At 39.4% G+C, this 18703-nt stretch overlaps 4 protein-coding genes across 5 annotated transcripts; 2 read left to right on the top strand and 2 right to left on the bottom strand.

Moving 5' to 3' along the window:
• Nucleotides 1-101: 101 nt before the first annotated feature.
• On the bottom strand, nucleotides 102-12763 carry LOC108111961 (putative uncharacterized protein DDB_G0271606). 2 transcript variants are annotated; one of them, XM_017221664.2, is made up of 6 exons: nucleotides 12630-12763; nucleotides 4370-6014; nucleotides 1935-2138; nucleotides 1249-1869; nucleotides 599-652; nucleotides 102-531 (listed from the first exon to the last, which is right to left on the bottom strand). In XM_017221664.2, exons 2-6 carry the CDS (start codon nucleotides 5982-5984, stop codon nucleotides 503-505), a joined length of 2523 nt encoding a protein of 840 aa, XP_017077153.2. In that variant the 5' UTR covers nucleotides 5985-6014; nucleotides 12630-12763; the 3' UTR covers nucleotides 102-502. The 2 variants fall into 2 exon arrangements, with proteins under 2 accessions (XP_017077153.2, XP_017077151.2); XM_017221662.2 differs by lacking the exons at nucleotides 102-531; nucleotides 599-652 and having other exon boundaries at nucleotides 748-1869.
• Nucleotides 12764-13432: 669 nt separating this feature from the next.
• On the top strand, nucleotides 13433-14368 carry LOC121530525 (protein lin-37 homolog). Its single transcript, XM_041819729.1, has one exon. The coding sequence runs from the start codon at nucleotides 13433-13435 to the stop codon at nucleotides 14240-14242; it is 810 nt and encodes a 269-aa protein (XP_041675663.1). The 3' UTR covers nucleotides 14243-14368.
• A 195-nt stretch (nucleotides 14369-14563) lies between these two features.
• LOC108112036 (peptidyl-prolyl cis-trans isomerase Fkbp12) lies at nucleotides 14564-15414 on the bottom strand. Its single transcript, XM_017221782.2, has 3 exons — nucleotides 15314-15414; nucleotides 15080-15150; nucleotides 14564-15017 (listed from the first exon to the last, which is right to left on the bottom strand). The coding sequence occupies exons 1-3, from the start codon at nucleotides 15348-15350 to the stop codon at nucleotides 14799-14801; spliced, it is 327 nt and encodes a 108-aa protein (XP_017077271.1). The 5' UTR covers nucleotides 15351-15414; the 3' UTR covers nucleotides 14564-14798.
• A 2549-nt stretch (nucleotides 15415-17963) lies between these two features.
• On the top strand, nucleotides 17964-18632 carry LOC121530534 (dopamine N-acetyltransferase). The gene has a single exon (XM_041819752.1). The coding sequence runs from the start codon at nucleotides 17964-17966 to the stop codon at nucleotides 18630-18632; it is 669 nt and encodes a 222-aa protein (XP_041675686.1).
• Nucleotides 18633-18703: the final 71 nt, after the last annotated feature.

Consider the following 18703-nt stretch of genomic DNA (forward strand, 5'->3'; position numbering starts at 1 on the left):
CTCACAAAACCTTTATTACTATTGAGTTTGTCTATTAAGTATAATTTATGATATTTTTTAAACATCCAGAATTTCACGCAACAAATAAAAACACAAAACACTATCTTAAATTGCAGTTTAATGTCGTTATATATGCGGCTTATGAAAAGCTTACAAAAGTTGTTGTTCCAGTTGACCATTTATATTTTTTCTTGTAGAAAACCCTAAATCACTTATCCTCGCAGCTTAGCAAATATTTACAAAATGTACAGTGTTCCATTAAGTTTAATATTAGCTAGTTTCAGTTGATGCGACGTTACTAAAAGTCTTTTCTTACAAATTCAAATTACGATAATGACTTATTTAGTACAGAGAATATAATTATTGCTGCCAGCAGCATTTTTTCTAAACAATTCTTTTTATATTTTTACAATTCCTAAGGATAAGTTACCAAAAAAAAATAAAGCGAATTATAAAATCTCAGGAGTTGTCTATGATGTTATGGTGAGCGTTTGGCCGATTGTCATGATAGTATCCAGGAGTGTATAATACCTGTATGGCGAAGGATATCAATCAATAGGGATACTCTATTAGCTAGTTAAATGTACTATATACTTACGATTTTCGCCTGGCGAGAGAGTTATATGTATATCCTCACGGCTCAGCAAAGGGGCTAAAAATAAACATTTGGACAAAGCCCATACACATGTATATTTTGCGTTTTACCAATCAACGTTTAAAGGCAACAACTGGCGAAGCTTGTGTAAATATTTAAATAACGTTCTTTATTTATTTTTAAGGTGGCTAAAAATAATAAACTGTGTTTTTTGTTGGCTTAAAGCTAGTTTAACGGTTAGGGGTTGCTGTTAAAATAAACGGCCTGAGGCTGAGGCGATTGCATTTAATTAATATAAATCAAATAAAATAATTTAAACATGCCGCGCACAGAGGCAATTCGTTTCCGTTCGCTATCGTTTTTCTTTTCGATCATGTCTTTCAGGTTGAGCCATGCAGTGTATTAATTAGATAAAGAACCTGCCGCCTACTAATTTAAATGCTATCACAGTTTCAAAGTCGAGCATGCAGGAACAACAGTCGGAGCGAGCTCATGCACGTTAAGATAACTTTGTGATCGTTTGCTGCAGCTTTTGTGTTATGTATGCAGGGCGTACGGCTGTTGGGGCGGCTGCTGTTGCTGGTCAAGGCTGCCGGGTGATGTGGCAGTAGCAGTAGCGGCCCCGCCACCGTTGGAAACAATGCGTATCATACCCGGCTGGATCCTAACGTTCTCACAGGCCTCGCAAATATTTAGTTGCGGATGATTGCGGAATGTACACATGTTGCAGGCCCAGGAGTCCAGCGTTTCCTCCTCGTCTGCGTCAGAGTCGGACAGAAATTCTTCCTCCTGCTGTGGCTGCGTCTGTTGATGCAACTGTGGCTGCAGTTGCAGCTGTTGCTGCTGCAATTGCTGTTGTAACTGCTGCTGCTGCAATTGGTGTTGCAACATTTGCTGCTGCGCTTGCAGTTGTCGCTGTTGAAGCAGATACTGCTGGAACTGATAGTACTCGGCGTACGTGGGCGGCGGTTCGTGCTGCATCTGAAACGGATGCTGCTGCTGTTGGTTTTGCTGCTGGGGCGTCAGACATGCCGATGTCGGAGCACTGCTGTGATGCTGGCCAAAGTCCAGGACCGGCTGGGTGGTGGGTGCTGCCGGCACCGAGTGTAGACGCAGCGAATTGGGCGGCGCCTGGGCGCGAACACCTTGACGGTGGCGCGGGAATGGCTGTGGCTGAGGCTGCTGCTGCTGCTGCTGGGGGGCATTGCTAGCGGGAGAAGGTTGCTGGCGGTTAATTTGATTTGCCGCGGTACCAGAGCCATTCGCCTGCGGTTCTGTGGAGTTAAGGAAACAAAAGTTAGTCATGGAAGAATCCTAGCCGTAATGATATTACCCTTACCATTTAGGCATTCAAGCAGCCGGTTACAGTCCTTAGTCAGTTGAATGATATCTCTATCCAGTCTTTCAGATTCGCCAACCGGCACAGGCTCGGTTAGGATGTTGATCTCCTGTTCCAGGACCAGCAGCCGCTTTTTGTTGTCCCTCAGCGCATTGGCCAGCTTGTCGCGCCGCTGCTTCTGTCGCTCAATTGTGGCAGCATGGACTAAAATAGAGATTGGAATAAAGACAGAAAAATTATCAATCAATTGGCATTGGGATGTCGGTCCTCGTTGGCCTGGCAACAAGTGATTGCCTTTCGGCATTTCGAATTTTCCAAATATTCCCCGCTGCTAGATTTATTTTTACTATCTAACGCCTCACATTTTATTACTCTGTTTTGTTGCTAAAAATAATTACCCCACCACCCGCACGGCAGCCGCAGATAGAAGTAGAGGGGTTCATAAACAGAATTTATATTTAAATAGATAAATTTAGTGAAAATGCGCAAGCAAGAACAACCAAAAATCAATCTAATAATAATTTATTCCTACGAAAAAATAGGTAAAAATAAATAAGTACAAAAAACCACACAGACAAAGTCTTTTCGATGCATTCTGTGTTTTGATTTGGGCGACTGTTCATTTGAATATTTTTAGACGCTTGATAGATTTCCAACGGAAATAGCCAGCAGGGCAGTGGGCCAAGGGTTCTCTAATCTATGTCTATGTGGCGAATATGTCACATCATTATGCGAAAAACGATGGCATCTTAATTGATACATTAAACCATTCATTAATGGTTTTCTTGCGCTTTTCTAAATTCCAAAATGTTTTTCCCTGAGAATCTGAACGACATTTAAAGTGTTTTCTCGTGATTGCGTCGCGTGATGAAATGTCAAAGTGTAAGTGCCTTTTGGGCCCACGCTGCGTATGCTTAATACCTTAGGTGATCAAACGGTGAGATTTTCCGTAACGCTTTCTTCTCTCTTTCTCCTTTGTTTCTCTCAATGGTATTGCCACCCACACATTTCGCCCTGAACTTGAACGTCTCGCGGCGAAAAAACAAATTAAAAACGTCGCAGAAAGAGCGGCCAAAGCAGAAGCGTATAAATAAAGTGAAAACGAAGGGGGTGTGAAATCGGGGAAAACATGGCCAAAGCCTGAAGCCAGACAAAAGACATTTTCAATCTATAAATTCGGATCGCGTGGGCGTCCGATATGGATCAGGTTTGATATATATATGTAATGTGCAGAAAAGCAATTGAAATGCAACAATGTTGAACAAGGAGGATTATAAATAATATTTTGCATTCCGATAATCTTTTCATTTTATTAAGGAAGTCAAAGCCACTTACATCATTATTATGACGATTGCCAGGCATTTGAAGAAACGTATCTAATATTTATTTAAGAATTCTCTGTTTCTAAAATACTATCGCCTGCTGATAACTGCCTATTACCTCTCTACCTCTGTACTTCATGACGTCAACTTGTCACTCTATATACTATAAGTTGCCGCTGCTTTATAATTAAAATGATATTGAAATCAATCCCATATAATCATAAGATCATAAGTCCCGGGTAACCCCTAGCTAAAGCCGCCCTTCCTTCACACATCCCTTGAATTTGTATAATTTTGCCCATTAGATGGCCAGCCAAAATGTTCATGTTTGCGGATCATAAGACATGCCAGTTCCCGCAAATTCTATTTCAGGGCGTAATTCAATTTCCTTATCAAATGTAAACAATATTGGGCGAGAACCTGTACACTGATAAACGAACTGAGGAGCCCAACTACGACGTCGTCTGGTCGATAAGCAATGGAATCCAACACGCGTTGGAACACAATAATAACAAGAATGCAGATCCGAATTCGGTTGGCGAAGAACGGAATACTCTTGTCTGTTTAGTCTATGGGTTAATTCAAGTGTGAATAATAAGCTATCTGAAAGATACATATTTTACATTTTGTAAGTCACTTATGTCTTTTTTCGGGGTTTTAGTAAGTTTTCTGTTAATTAAAACTTCCAACTACTAAACTGAACGCCTAATCAAACTTTCTCCAAATATCTAAAATTTAAATGCAATGCATTTTGCATATTATCATGAAATTCTCTGGAAATATTCAAACAATCTTTGTGGATTTGTTTAATATTTATTTTCACCACACCAGCTGCTGAGTATAACCCATATTAGAGTCTATTCAAAAAGTGTGTTTGATTAAATTAAAAACGATTGTTTCATGGAAACTAATAGACAATCCCACACATATATACGTTGTGATTAACTAAACTATTAATATTATCTTCATTTCAGTTTCAAAATCGTTCTAAAATGTACACTACCTCGTCGTAGAGTATAACAACAGAAAATGGACATAAAAACACTTTACCAGGCACATGTGCCCCTTTTAACCCCCCAAGATTCTCGCCGAGTGCAAAAATGTCAACCTTACCTTCGCGATCGCACTCCTCCATGACTCCTTCGTAAAGAGGCATGGTGGGACTATTGTCCACGCTGCTGCTGATCCCGTTGTTGTTATTGGCGGCATGGTTATTATTGTAGTTTGAGGCCACAATGTGGTTCTGCTCCTGCGTAGGATAAGGGAATATGTCCGATGCCATATCGGCCTCCCCAAGTCCGTCGAGCACCACTGCAGCTGCTGGCGGCGGGGGCTGCTGATTTGCCGGAACACTTACCACAGGCTCACAAGGAGCGGCGTACGAAGTTCTCGGGTGAATGCACCCCGCACTAAAGACACTGCCCTCGTCGGTCACCGTCAGTTGGAAATTCTTGTGCGTTCCCCGACGCGCGTCGAAACTAACGCTCGAGTAGGTGATCCCACTACCTTGGCCACTAGGCGCCGGACCGGCGGTAATGTCGATGGCCGATTGTGCCGAACCCGTTGGCTGGCGCAGAGTTAGATTGAGCGAGGTAAAACTCTTGCGGCCGCCAGGAATTCCGGGTGATGCTACCGAGCTGGGCGACGGAAGAGGCGGCGTTGACGTCGTAGTCGTTGTCGGCGGAAAGTCAACGCTGCGGAAGTCGCGCGCGTACGGCGGTTCTGGCTGAAGCGTAATGACTGAACGATGTCGCACGGGCGAGGGTTGTTGTTGCGCTGGTGCGATTACTGGTGCTGCTGCTGCTGACGCTCCCGCAGCTGTAGTCGCTGCCGACGTAGGCGACGATAAGGAGGCCGCATTTAGCGAGAGTTCCGATTCGCTGGAGCTCATGGGACTTGTGAGACAGGAGGAATCGTTGGAGAAGCTGCCGGGCTTTGGCTTAGGCAGCGGTGGAAGGGGCGGTGCTCGGCGCAGTGGCTTGCTCAAGGACGTCGGCGTCAACTGGGGCGGATGGAGATCTCTCTGTTGACGCTGCTGCCGCTGCTGAATCTTCTGCTGCAACTGTGTGCTAAACTGGCGCTGTATATTGAGCGTAGTGGGTCGTGGCCTGGGTTGCGTAATGGGAAGTGGACTACTAACAACACCTGGCGGAGTAGCCACTCCATTGCTCTGCCCCACTTCCGGATGTGGTGGTGCTACCCGCGATGGTTTCAGCGGCGTGGGAGGTTTGGCCTGCCTGTTCTGATGATTATGCTGCTGCTGTTGTTGCTGCAACACCTTGGCCGGATAACTTTGCACTGGGATGGGATGCAGGGCTAGTTCCTTCCTCAACATCTGGATACAGTTGTCGCGCTGATGACAATTCTCATTGACACATTGCGTCACTATAGCATCGGGTATCGTTGGGAACTCTTGCTTCATCTCATGGAACAGGTGCATAATACTAATGTTTGTGCAATGACAGCTCGGTTTGCCCTTGCCACTGGAGTCTTCTTGCTGCGGCTGTGGATGCGATGGTTGATCCAACAGCTCCAGCTGTTCATTGCTTCCGTTGCGGCTGACGGGACTATTGAGGTTCGGGTTAGGGTTCTGATTGTTGTTCTGATTCTGGTTCTTCCGCTGAAAGTGCTGATTGATCGCCTCGGTTAGGGGGTTGCCCTTGCCGCTGGGTTTGCCATTCAATTGGTGGGTACTTGATCCGGGCGGCATTGGTGGTGTAGCCGCCATTTTAGGCCATCATCTGTCACAGCTGGAGACCTGGGGGAATGCAAGAAAAGGAAAAACAGACATCAGTCAGGTGTTTGGCTATAATTCAATTACTGATGGGAGGGAGGAATCGATTTTTTGGTTCACCCACTCGGGTGGGTTATTCCACTGCCCGATTTAGAACATTAACTAAGCGTGTTTAAGAGCACTTTTTCTATTTTATTTATCATTTTTTCGAAATAATAAAAAAAAAGCTGCGGATAAACAGGGGCTAAGAGAGATCTCTGGCGAAATGACATGGGATATTTAAAAATATTTATGACACAACTTAGCCGTGCCATATTGTCTATATCTTGCTTTGACTGGCCAACAGAGTCGGCCATTGTCAAGGATGGCTAAGATAAATTATCACCCGCTTTATATAGTACACACTATCGATGCTTGAAATAGATAAGCTATTGGCGCCTAATTTCCGTGATAGGGTTAACTATAATACATATCCGTATCGTCTACCCACACATTTTTTCTATAAAAAGGCGATAAATGGTAATAAAAGTATTTGCCAATTTGGTATTAAATATTTTGTTTTTTAACAGTTGTTTCACAAAAATGCTAAGTAAACATCTTTTTTTTATATTTAATAGTTCTTAGTAATGGAAGTTTTTAAAAAATTTATTTAACTCACATTTTATATAAATATATTCTTTAGGGTTTATAAAATAAGTATTCTCCAGTTGTATCGATGACAAATTTTTCACTGGGAAATTATCCTTGACAATTATAATAGTTTAGGAGTTTTTGTTTTATAGCAATATATTCATAAAATATATTTTTGAAATTATTTTCTCAAATCTATCACTTTTATTCACTGTTTACTTTTTATATTAGCTTTGAAATACGTTTAATTCTTAAATAAACGTTATTGATATTTTTGTTGAATTATTTTCCGTATAAAGTATTATTCTTCTTTAGTTTGAACGCTGGCATTTTTTCTGCCTATAAACCATTTAGATGTTTTATCTTTTAAGTCACAATAAAAATAAATTTATTAATTTTTTTGGTTTTTATTTCGTTAATACGAAAATTTTCGCGAAGTTCTGAGGAAATATGAAATTTGTTTTCAGTTGGTTTCGAACGCGTTTGAACGCTTTAAGTGCCAGCGAAGAACTGAAAAACAAATACCAAATATTTTTGAGAATGAAAGGCAAAGGCCTACAAATTTTGAAAAGATCATGAGCATAGGAGAGCTGTCTTTATGCTTGTGTGTGCGAGTGAAAATGTTTGGGAGAGCGTAAACAACAGATATATTTTATATTTATTCAAGAGAAAATTATTGAAATTCGAACTAAAGATGCAAGTTTACCAAAAGTAATAACCAAATAAATCAATTACTGTGTGTACTCGTGATCCAAGGATATCAATAAATATCACACATACGCAACGTGGAACAATTGCAATTTGTTACGTTGAGAACAGCATACTAAATGTAAAAGAAATAAAAGAGCCCGTAACGAATCAATTAAATCATTCAATATTTTTGCCACACCAATACCAATATGCAACAGAATTTTGCTCTTTCTCTTTGATTCTCTTGTATAAAAATAAATTTTTGTGTGGGTGTTTCACACAAACACTGCAATGCTAAGAAAATTGAATGAAATATTTGAAAAAAAAAACAAAAACGCCAAAAAGAAAGACTTGTACATATAGAAAATATCTAAAAAAAAAAAAAGGAAAATAGAGGCAAAAAATTAATGATATGCTGGCCGAGGTGAAAGAGTTGAAGACGAGGGAAATTAATTTAAATAAAAAAGCGAAAACCCATCAAGTGGGATAAACATTTAATTGCTGTCCATCAGCGAGCAAATCGCTTAAATTAGCCAATGGCTTAGCCAAGTATTAGAACCGCCCTCGCAGCTCCAATTTTTTGTTTTTCCTGACACACTAAATAAAAACAAATAATAAACCGAAAACAAACCATGTCACAAAATCTATACGAAAGAATGTATAATTCATTAAAAATATAAACCAATAAATTCACAGCGATGGCGCCTTAAAAAAATTGACCAGCAAAACATAAATAATAAATTATAATTCTATTTTTCTCACTTTCCAGTTGCTGTTTATTTTAAGACCATAAGCCAGGCAGTTTTTTCGCCCGTGATAACAACATTTGCAAGTTGCCAGGGAAATTAAGAAGCCATTAGAGATAAACCTCCACGAAAATTATGAAAACAATGTTTCTTGTCTTTTCTTTTCTTTTGGTTTTCTTTAGTTCTTCCATAAAATTCCACCATCATTCTGCGGGGTACTTATTGGCGGATGAGCGGAACACGTAAATTGCGATCTGATATTTGAAAATATTTAGCGTATAAATATAAACAATTTCTCCGTTTTTTTCTTGTTTTTTTTTTTTTGGGTAGGAATTTCTTGAGGGAAAAGAGATCAAATTGGAGGGGAGAAGGAGGGGCTGACAGGGAGGCAATGAAAATTCATTTTGTGTGCTCTTTCGATTGCTTCGTTTTGTTTGCCAGCTTCGTCTGCCTTTCTTTTTTCCTCCCTCTTATTTTTTTTCCTTATAGCGGGTGGCAGACAAACAACAACAACAACAACAACAACAACAGCAGGAACGAGGCGATCGACTGCAGACGTAAACGACCTTCACAATTAGCCAGATATATGCAGGGCAGATAGACGAGATAGAGATACACCCATACAGAGACCGGGTGCCCAGAATGCACAGGCCAGAAAATCGGAAATCGACGTCAAATATTTCGCAGCCAATAGTATATATAAGAAATTGAGAGTACTCGTCGTGTGGAATGATAATGCTATGGATACATATGTTCATATGGAAATACATAGGTACAGTGTGGTTCGGATGTGGATATTATACCATCTAAGAAATCGGTTAACCAGATAAGGTTTCCGGATTTTGTTAAATTTTGTCATAATATTCAAAAACTTTTTTTAAAGCTCAATATTTCACTGTTTACGAATTTGCAAGACAAATTAATAATAATTGCTAATTACTAAACAGATTCCACTATGAAAACCTCAGAAACTTGAAAATAAGATTGTTTTTTTTATATCTTTTGACGAATAATATTAATACTAAAATTAACATTAACTAAAAAAAAGCATAAACTGACATTTTCAATAATTTGTTAAGGGCTCCTTGTTTCGTAAATAAATAAGATCAATAAAGAGAGCTCTTATTTTTCTTTCTTTTTCTTTCAATTGTTTTTCTTTTCATCAAACACATAGTTATGCCACGCACTGTTTAAACAATATACTTATTCTACAGGTAAAAGATCATTTGTCTTTTTCTAAGTTCGAATTTTATTTTTTGTGTTTTCTCGAGGACACGCAAAACAAACATAAAACCAGCTAAGAGCAATAATAACAAGAAAAAACAAATAAAAGTTCGCACTGTGTGCCAAAAACATACAAAACGAAATACAACAAAATAAAAAAAAAGTTTACAAAGTCATTAAAATTATGGCAGCCCACGATTGTTTAGGTATTTTGGATTGCGAGGGAGTGAAATTTCGATGGGCGGGCGTGGCGACGGCGGCGGGTTCACTGCAGGGGAACTCTTGTAATTAGTTAAGCAAAATTTCCATTCATTAAAATGCCTTTGTAAAACTATGGTGGGAGTGATGTGAGCGCGTGTTCTTCAGCTGGTTTACAAGAAAAACTGTCTTATGGGAATTTCCAATGATTACAGTTCGATATTTAGGTATACAAATATGTTGATATAGAAGGAAATGCTAGCCTTCTTATAGTGTTCTATACTAATCAGTAACTGATAAATAATTAATTCTATTTCATAATATACTCGTAAGTAAGAATAACATTTTTATACTATGACTATGTATGTGCTCAATAGGTTTGTTATCTAATTATGAAAAATAGGTAAATAGGTCTTTTAAATATTGTCTGAACTAGCTATTATGTGGGGCTTTCCCCAATGCAATTTACAGCCCAGCAAGCTTATAATCTTTCTGTCTATCATTCTTATAAGTCAGATAAAATCATTGCTGGACTTGGGGATTTACCATGCCGTCTTGGCGCCCCTAAAAGACTTTTGAGGTATCGATGCATATTGACCGGAAATCTCGCTGTCTGGCATGTCAAAAAATAAATATATATAAATAACAAAAAATGGCCAAAAATATTTTTGTATACAAAAATAAATTGTGAAAGGAACTACGTACTAAGACATCCTTCCCGCACCTTCAACTTGGCTTTTGAAACACAAAACATATGGACAGACAGACAAGATACGAACTAGCAAAATAAGAGATAGCCCAAGAAAAGGGGCTACAGTAAATAACATGAAAAACAACTTTCACTTTGTGGTTGAAACAACAAAACGACTTGGAAATTAAATAAAAAGAGATGGCGGGAACAAAAAGTATGTGAATTGTGAAAATTATAAATCAAATGCAAAGACATGAAATGAAATGGAAGCAGCACACAAAATACCAAAAGACGAAAAATGGAACGAAAATTATTTTATTTTGTATTTCATTTTGTATTTGTTTTGAACACCAAAATGCTCGGCGCTTTTCTTTCGCTTTTCTTGCCTCGCCAATAATTTGAAGAGGCGTTTTGCGGAATTTTCTGCAGACGTCAGGCCTTGACGTCATTGCCGACTTCGAGAATGGAATATGGGCATGGGAATCGAAATCAAAATCTGAATCGTAGGGGAATGGAACTGGGTATTGGTTCGGGAATGGAAAGTCAACATGGTCTCGCCTGCCTCCTTTGAATACTCCCATAATATACATTACGATTATTTATTTATTTCCGATCATCCTCCTACCGCCGAATTTTTTTTTTTTTTATCAAAAATGTGCACATGTTCAAATCCAACCAGGTGCGGTGTGGTTTCGAGGGGGGAAGCCCGCCTTATCACGACATTTGTGTCTCCTCGCAACAGGGGACACATACATATACATTTCCCACGTCTCGACCCCTTCCACTGAAAATCAACGCAATTGCAAGCGATAAGATTGATTTGAATTGATGGGAAAGTTTTCATTGAGGGCGTGAGTTTGATTAGTATCAAATATAGAATAGTTACAATGGCCACTAAAATCCTTTTTTTATTAATTTGAAAAAAAAACCAAATCGTATAGGAAGACAAATACTATTACATATAATAAAGTACTTTCGCATTTGCCGTAAAAACATTTATTTATCATTTAGATCACCAAAAGAATGCGCTTTATCAAGAAAAGCGATCTTGAAATTAAGATTTATTATTTTTGTCAAATACATTTATGCTTTTGTTGATTATTAATGATTTTTAACTTTTTAAAGATAGTTTCTTTTTACAATGAAACTTCTTTAATACTGTTGGATAAACTTTAAACACAATAAAACTAAACAACTTGAAAACCATTTAATAAATTCTGATTTAACAAATAGTAGCTATATTTACTTTTGATTATTTGTTTAATGTATTAAATTTATTAGATGTTTTTAAGGCGGAGTTAACTTTTAGAAACTGAAAATAAATCCAGATAATGCCAACCAGATGATGATTGCCTCTCTCCCTCTCTTTCTCTCTCTCTCTCTGATTATATTTGTACTCTCAACTGTGCATATGCCGGGAAATTCCCGCAATTACAACAAAACGCCACATAAACAAAGGCACAAAACGAAACAGAAACAATAACATACACATAGAAAAAATAACTGATTTAATAAACGAAAAAAACATTTCAAATTTACAAGTACTAAAAATTATTTTAATAAGTGCATAATGTAAACATGAGTTCAACAAATGTATTAAATTATCAAAAATAAGTAATCATCCAACATTCTCTTCTTTCAGTGCACAACAAGTGCAAAACAAAAAGTGTTGAACTTGTTTTTCATACGAAAATTAAACCAAAGAAACAACAACAAACAGTGACCGCTTATTATTATTGATAGTGGTAGAAAATCTAAAAGCACACATAGAAAATCAATATTTGCACTTTGCGATTAGAAGCATCGGTGTGTGTGGGCGGTGGGTGGTAAAGTGTGTGAGGGTGGTGTGTGGGGGATGTACCCGAACGTTTCGTTTACATATTTCGAAAAGAATTAAGGCCATTTCGAGGGAGTTTTGGTCGTTATCAATAGGCGGAAATACGTATACGTATATGGCATCATACAGTTACGTGCAGTCTTGCACAGACACACACGCATACTCACCTATATGCAGGGCGAGTGCGAAAGAGACACGTAGTGACTATGTTAACGGCACAAGATAAAAACCTGCTACAGCCAGTGTGGGAGTGAGCGAGAGGGAGGGACAGAGCGCGAGAGAGAGAGCAAAAAACAGGTGACATTGGCAGCTACGCAATAGTAGATAAAAAATAAAAAGATCGATTTAAAAAGTAAAATGTTGGGAAACTTTGAAAAAGCCCACCCCCTTGAATATCACAACTTGTTGCCCGTGTTTAAAAGTGTTTACTTATTGCTTTTATTTGTTGCACTACCTCACAATGATCTATTCAAGTGTGCTTGTGTGCGAGTTGTTTTTCACAATTTTGTTATTTGCACACAGAGCAGAGCCACCCACACCTGTGCAAATCACATGTGTGTGTTTCACCAGAAGAATTGAATTTTACAGATTGCATTTGCATCCTTTCCCCTTGTTCCACTCACCAAATAATTAAAACTCCAAGCACGTTTGCTGATTTTCCTTTGTGTCGCTCCCTTTTGTTTGTTTTCTGGCATTCAATATTGTAATTTCGATATTTCAACGGTTTTCACTTTTAGCTTTTTATCCACTTTTCTTCCTCAAATACTTCGTTTGCTCTCTTTTCGTTTCGGTTTTATCGCACACTCACAACTCCACGCACATTCCACCCAAAAGCTCGGTTTTGTTGGTATTAAATTATTTATTTTATTTGTCGCATTAAACTTAATTAAAACGTATTTTATTCACGTCGCCCTTTCGATCGCGATCACAAAACAGCAGTGTGACCAGATCTGATCACTCGGAAAATACCACACAGGTCAGAAAAGAAATCACAAAATATTTATTCCCTGATAAAGTTTTTTTTTTTACTATTTGGTGTGTATTTTTTTAATTATACTCCATTAAACTTAAGAAGCAGTGACCATTTTAAAATTACAAAGCAAATTTAAGTTAGTACGTTTTGAGTGAGTTATTATTTGTTTTTTCTAATTTATTTCGGAATATGTACAAAAGTTTTCATACTGAATAAAAACATATTCATTTTATTGTAAATAAAAATTTTTTATACAAATTTCCATTGTAGATTCTGGCGCCAATTCAATTGGTATTATAATAGTGTGGTATTTTCTAACATGTCGAAATTGTGTAGTGTTGGGCAACTATATTGTGTGTCAGTCCTGCAAAGCACTACAATCTCGTTTGATTTCTAAGTTGACATTCGAAATTGTTCTTCAATAATTTTCTACTCGATCAACCCAACTCGGAAATGAAGACCACTCCAAAGAAAAAGGAGATGTCCCTACGCCTGCGAGAGTCGCGCAGGGAGGAGCAGAAGACGGAGCGAAGCCATCAACCGCTGGACGACGATGCGGAGTCGGATTTGCCTATTCGGGGTCGACCCTCTAAGAAGCTCCTGCTCCAGCAACAGCAGCAGCGCCATTACCAGGTAAAGCCGGATCCGGAGATCAGGGCAGTCACTATGGGAGCGACCGCGAAGCCTTCAACTTCCGCAGATGCAATAGTTGACGGAGGAAGTGGAGGGCGCATCAAGGCTAGGCGAATGCTCTACAAGAAGAGCGTTAGCGGTATTGGATCAACTCAAAAGGCTCCCGGCGAGTCCTATGTGATGCGCCTGTTCGAGCGTAGTTTAGATCTCTCGAAATACCAAGATGGCACTCCATTGTATCCCATTTGCCGTGCCTGGATGGCAAATCAGCCAAGAAATCCCGCCGTGGCCGCCTTTCAAACAGAGGGGACTGTTCCTGGTACCAAACGCGAAGACAATGGCAAAGAGATCATTTCTAAATTAAAAAGCGGTGAGATGAAGACGCTCACACACCTGCCGCAGCCAAAGCCCACGGATTTGCCTGTCATCCCGCCACGTTTGGAGTTTAGTCAGGAAGAAAAGAAACGGGAAAAGGCTCTAGAGGGTGCCAGTGCTTTCGATCTGCTTGCCTCCAATGTGACTCGTTGGAAGAAGGTGCGCGGACATTGGTTAAGACATGCCTATAAATACGACAAGGAGCGCTATGAAGATATTGATCAGATTATGGACCTGTTGTGCAAGAACAAATGATGCACGAAAAGGAATCTGAAAAGGGAACGGAAAACGAACAATGCTGATTATTAAAAGAGGCATATTATAATGATCATACCCGATTCTGTTACCATTAACTTGAATAAATCCTTATTTGTATGCATATATTATCTTCCATTTTTATGTATTAAATATAATTTGATTTTTTAAATTATATATTTCTTTGTGCATATATTAATTTAGACCTTTAACGAAACTTGTACTTAATTATTATTAAAATAGAACGAAAGGCCGTAAAAAACAGTGGCCAAGGGGAACCTCTAATGAATTTTACAAAAAAGGTGAATAAAACACGATCTATTGTCATTGACTTGAATAAATGTTTATTTGTATGCGTAGAAGATGCGTTACCATTGCGGTTAAATTAGTTCTAGTTTAGAGCTGGGTTTTGAGTTATCATATTTTTTTTCGGTTGGCAAATGCTGCTGGATTGTTCTGGTTCCGATTTTGGTGTTCTTCGTCTCGACGTCCGTGCGCCGGTCCGAAACCCTCTTGATTTTGTTGGGGGTATACACAAAACGGGCGGCCTGGTTGCTTATTCGACCTTGAGCAGCTCCACATCAAAGGTGAGGGTGGAGTTGGGCGGAATGACACCGGGGTGGCCACGACTGCCATAGGCGTAGTCCGGCGAGCAGACCAACTTGGCGCGCTGGCCTACGCTCAACTGGGCAACTCCCTCGTCCCAACCGCGAATGACCTCGCCCTTGCCAATGGTGAACTTGAAGGGCTTGTTGCGGTCGCGCGACGAATCGAACTAGTTGGTTGAATATAACCCTTCATTAGCTTGGGAATTCCATGACCAAGAAGATTACTCACCTTGGTGCCGTCGTCCAGGGTGCCGGTGTAATGCACCGTGACCTTTTGCCCATTCTTCGGGAAAGTGCTGCCTGCGGGGATAGAATACAAAAATTTATATGTGTAAGCGAGACGACCATATTGTCAAGGTTAATTTTCCGACTTGTGCATCGCACATTATGCACTTCTTAGGTTAGAAATGCCGGTAATTAACTGCAGTTCAAGAGGATTTCAATCCTATAATCTTGTACTTACCATCACCAGGAGCAATTGGAACTACTTGTACGCCCATTTTGATTAGTTTTTTCTGGCAAAATCCCGAGCGGAAAATAAGCACGTTGATTTCAGTTCGTCGCGTCGCCGAATGACAGCTAGTGGTAGACGATAGACAGTTGGCGGAAACTATCGCTTAAAGGTGTACAAATACGATAGTTCGTCATTTAATCATTTTCGTAAAGGGTTATCCATTTAATCACTGAGAAGATTGTAATTTAAAGGGATGGAGTTGTAATTTTCCATTACTTAAAAACTTTAGGTATAATTCATTTGGACATTTCATGAAAATATTTCATTTACTATTGAATAGAAACACGATTTAAATATTTGGGCAAAGTTGGCAGCTCTGCTAGCCACTTAATGTTTAATCATATCGGTTATCGAACAACTTTGATTGAGCGGTACTTTTAAAAACGTATATTGCATGCCAATATATTTTGTAATATCGCCCATTAACGTTTATTATTAGTGTTTGAAAATGGTTATGGAAAACAAATTATATTAGAAAATGAGGAGTAGAACATAGAAAGAAACACGAAGTATTATGAAGTAAACTATAGCAAACAAGACCAAACAACTAAGCATTTAAAATTAAACCCCGTCCAGAAGACGGTCAGGACATCGTCGACCCTGCTCAACGGCGCGAACCGATCCGCGAACATTGCAGCCCACGGTGGTCTGTACACGCTTACAAACCTAGTAGACCTTAGGGTCTTTAACCTTTTTGAAACCTAGCAGACCGAAGGGTCTGTAACCTTCTCTACACTAGGCTAAGGTATAACCGTAGGAAACATCTGGGATCATCCGGACCCCGGGGCATACTGTTGTGCGAAATCACGCCACTGTTTTCTCTCTCCACAGCGATTATTCCACAAGTGCCCGACCCCAACCCTGGCAAGGCTGTAGCTTCTGGTGTTCTGGAAGGTCCTAGGCGGCGTATGTGATTTGTAAATAATAAATAACATTAAAATATTGGTAGCCCCATACCGGTTACTAAAACCTAAATGTGCCTGGCGCCACCTATTGGTAGGAGGCCATATCAGTAGCGGTAGATATTTGTGCTGTATTAATGTGACAGTAGTAGCAAATCGAAGGGTCACTTTTCTCATACGTCCAGAGGTCTTATACAAGGTTATGGGTTATTGAGATATTGGAGAATTCACTGTATTGACAAGAATTCTGATATATTATTCCAACTGGTCGCTGCCAAGGGATGAAAAAAATACGTAATAAGCAAGAAATACTGCTGGTTTTCATCATCAATAGGAAAGATGATCTGTTGGGACCACAGATGGGCTCTTATAATTTCTGCAATCTATTTGACTCGATCAAATTAACAAAATCAGTGGTTTCATAATTTCATCGTAGTATAAGCTCCTTTAACTCAATCTTTCGTCATATGTCAATTACGCTGATAATATTTATTTTATGTTAAGAAATTGTTTTCATTTCTCACTTTTGCGTTACTGCGAATTCTACAATTGTTGATAACCTAACATAACAAGGCCGATGATTGGCAAATTCAATTTACTAGCATAGGCGCGCAGAAAACTTTACTACTCACATTTTTGTATTTCTAAGATTCTTTAAAGCTTGAACCAGTGTGCCTTTTATTCGATTGTAAATTTAATGTTGATAAGAAGTGAAGAGGGCCGTAATAAGCTAATGCTAATTACTGTCAGGAGGATCGATTATACACTTAGTATGGAATGAGTTCACTCATTATACCCGTTACTCGTAGAGTAAAAGGGTATACTAGATTCGTTGAAAAGTATGTAACGATAGAAGGAAGCGTTTCCGACCCTATAAAGTATATATATTCTTGATCAGGATCAATAGCGAAGTCGATTGAGCCATGTCCGTCTGACTGTCCGTCTGTCCGTCTGTCCGTATGAACACTGAGATCTCAGGACCTATAAGAGATACAAAGTTGAGATTAACCATGAAGATTCTTGAGGTCCCTACGCAAGTCCCACAACTCGCGAAAAACTAAAATCGCTGAAATCTGAGGAACTATTAGAGCTAGAAAGTTGAAATTCAGTAAGTATAATCTTTAGATGCCAGCGCACATTATATATTACCCATACGCCGACAAGACTCAAAAGACGCTATTTATGAAGAAATCAAGGTTATAAGTCCTCACATTGGCAGTGACGTCACTATCAGTTACTCAAAATGCTTTCTCTGACAATAGGTGGCGCCTTGTGAATTTCCACTGGCAAAATTAATATTTTAAAATTGTGTAAGACAGTAACGGGTATCTTATAGTCGCGGCACTCGCCTATAGCGTTTCTTCTTGTTTTTGAAAAGATTTATTCAGTGTCCAAATGGATTATTTAAATGGTGGTCGTGTGAAAAATAAAAGGTGTAGTAAATACAGCGATGAATTCTAGCAAACCCTCTAATCAGTCAAGAGCTTCAAAGCAATAGCTCAAAATAGTTCCTAACAATAGGGCACTGAACTTTCGATTTTTAGATTCGTCAGAAGGCGTACGTTAACCCATCTGGTTGCAAATTTATTTTCGATTGACCAATAGTAGTAAACTGAGTGATAAGCAATCAAAAAGATTTGGCAAGATAATCACAAGTATATAAAAGCAAAGAAATTCGTTGCAGAGTGAAGCTAATGATGAGTTCCAACACAAAGGAAGGAATCCGGATTCGCATTATGAGACTGGAGGACTATGAAAAGGTAAAATCCTTTATGAAGGAAGAGTACTTCACGGCGGAGCCCTTGTGCCAATCCAGTGGTGAACCCGTTCATCTGCAAAACGAGAAGGAGAACGACGCGATTAACCTCTCGATGATTGCCCAGGGGACTTGTCTCTTGGCCCTCGACGAGAGCGATGATGACCAAATTGTGGGATTCGTCCTGGCAGGAGCCGAAACCTCCGATGATGTGGAAAGGAGCCGCCTGGTGGCCGAGTCACTCGAGAATAACGCTTGGGGCCACATCTATGCCATAATCATCAAGGCCGAATGCGAAGCCAATATTTTCAAGCGGTACGGAATCTCGAAAGTACTTTATTCCCACATCACCAGTGTAGCCATCTCGATGAGGGGCAAGGGACTGGGTTCACGACTTGCCTCCACTCTAATGAACTTAGGCCGGTCCAAGGGATTCCCCGCCATGGTGGCCTACTGCACCAGCTTTTACTCTGCTCGCCAGAAGGAGGCCCTGGGAATGGAGTGCATACATTCCATGGACTATGCGGACTACAAGGACAACCGGGGACGAGTGATCTTCGCGCCGGCAGCTCCCAATACATCGTTGCGAGTAATGGCCATAAAATTTTGACAGGAATTTGATTTAAAATTTTTTAAGGTGTATACACTATTCTTTTATTATTATAAATAATTATTTTAAAC

Source organism: Drosophila eugracilis, unplaced genomic scaffold (assembly GCF_018153835.1).
Source record: "Drosophila eugracilis isolate 14026-0451.02 unplaced genomic scaffold, ASM1815383v1 contig_90, whole genome shotgun sequence".
In the NCBI taxonomy this organism is placed as follows: domain Eukaryota; kingdom Metazoa; phylum Arthropoda; class Insecta; order Diptera; family Drosophilidae; genus Drosophila; species Drosophila eugracilis.

Excerpts from the sequence above, each read along its gene's own strand:
- LOC108111961 (XM_017221662.2), bottom strand. The coding sequence starts at position 5,984 with ATGGCGGCTACACCACCAATGCCGCCCGGATCAAGTACCCACCAATTG. Across the intron at positions 2,139-4,369 it reads GGAGGAGTGCGATCGCGAAG|TCCATGCTGCCACAATTGAG; the intron begins GTAAGGTTGACA and ends TCTCTATTTTAG. Across the intron at positions 1,870-1,934 it reads GCTGCTTGAATGCCTAAATG|AACCGCAGGCGAATGGCTCT; the intron begins GTAAGGGTAATA and ends TTAACTCCACAG.
- LOC121530525 (XM_041819729.1), top strand. The coding sequence starts at position 13,433 with ATGAAGACCACTCCAAAGAAAAAGGAGATGTCCCTACGCCTGCGAGAG.
- LOC108112036 (XM_017221782.2), bottom strand. The coding sequence starts at position 15,350 with ATGGGCGTACAAGTAGTTCCAATTGCTCCTGGTGATG. Across the intron at positions 15,151-15,313 it reads TCCAATTGCTCCTGGTGATG|GCAGCACTTTCCCGAAGAAT; the intron begins GTAAGTACAAGA and ends CTATCCCCGCAG. Across the intron at positions 15,018-15,079 it reads CCCTGGACGACGGCACCAAG|TTCGATTCGTCGCGCGACCG; the intron begins GTGAGTAATCTT and ends TCAACCAACTAG.
- LOC121530534 (XM_041819752.1), top strand. The coding sequence starts at position 17,964 with ATGAGTTCCAACACAAAGGAAGGAATCCGGATTCGCATTATGAGACTG.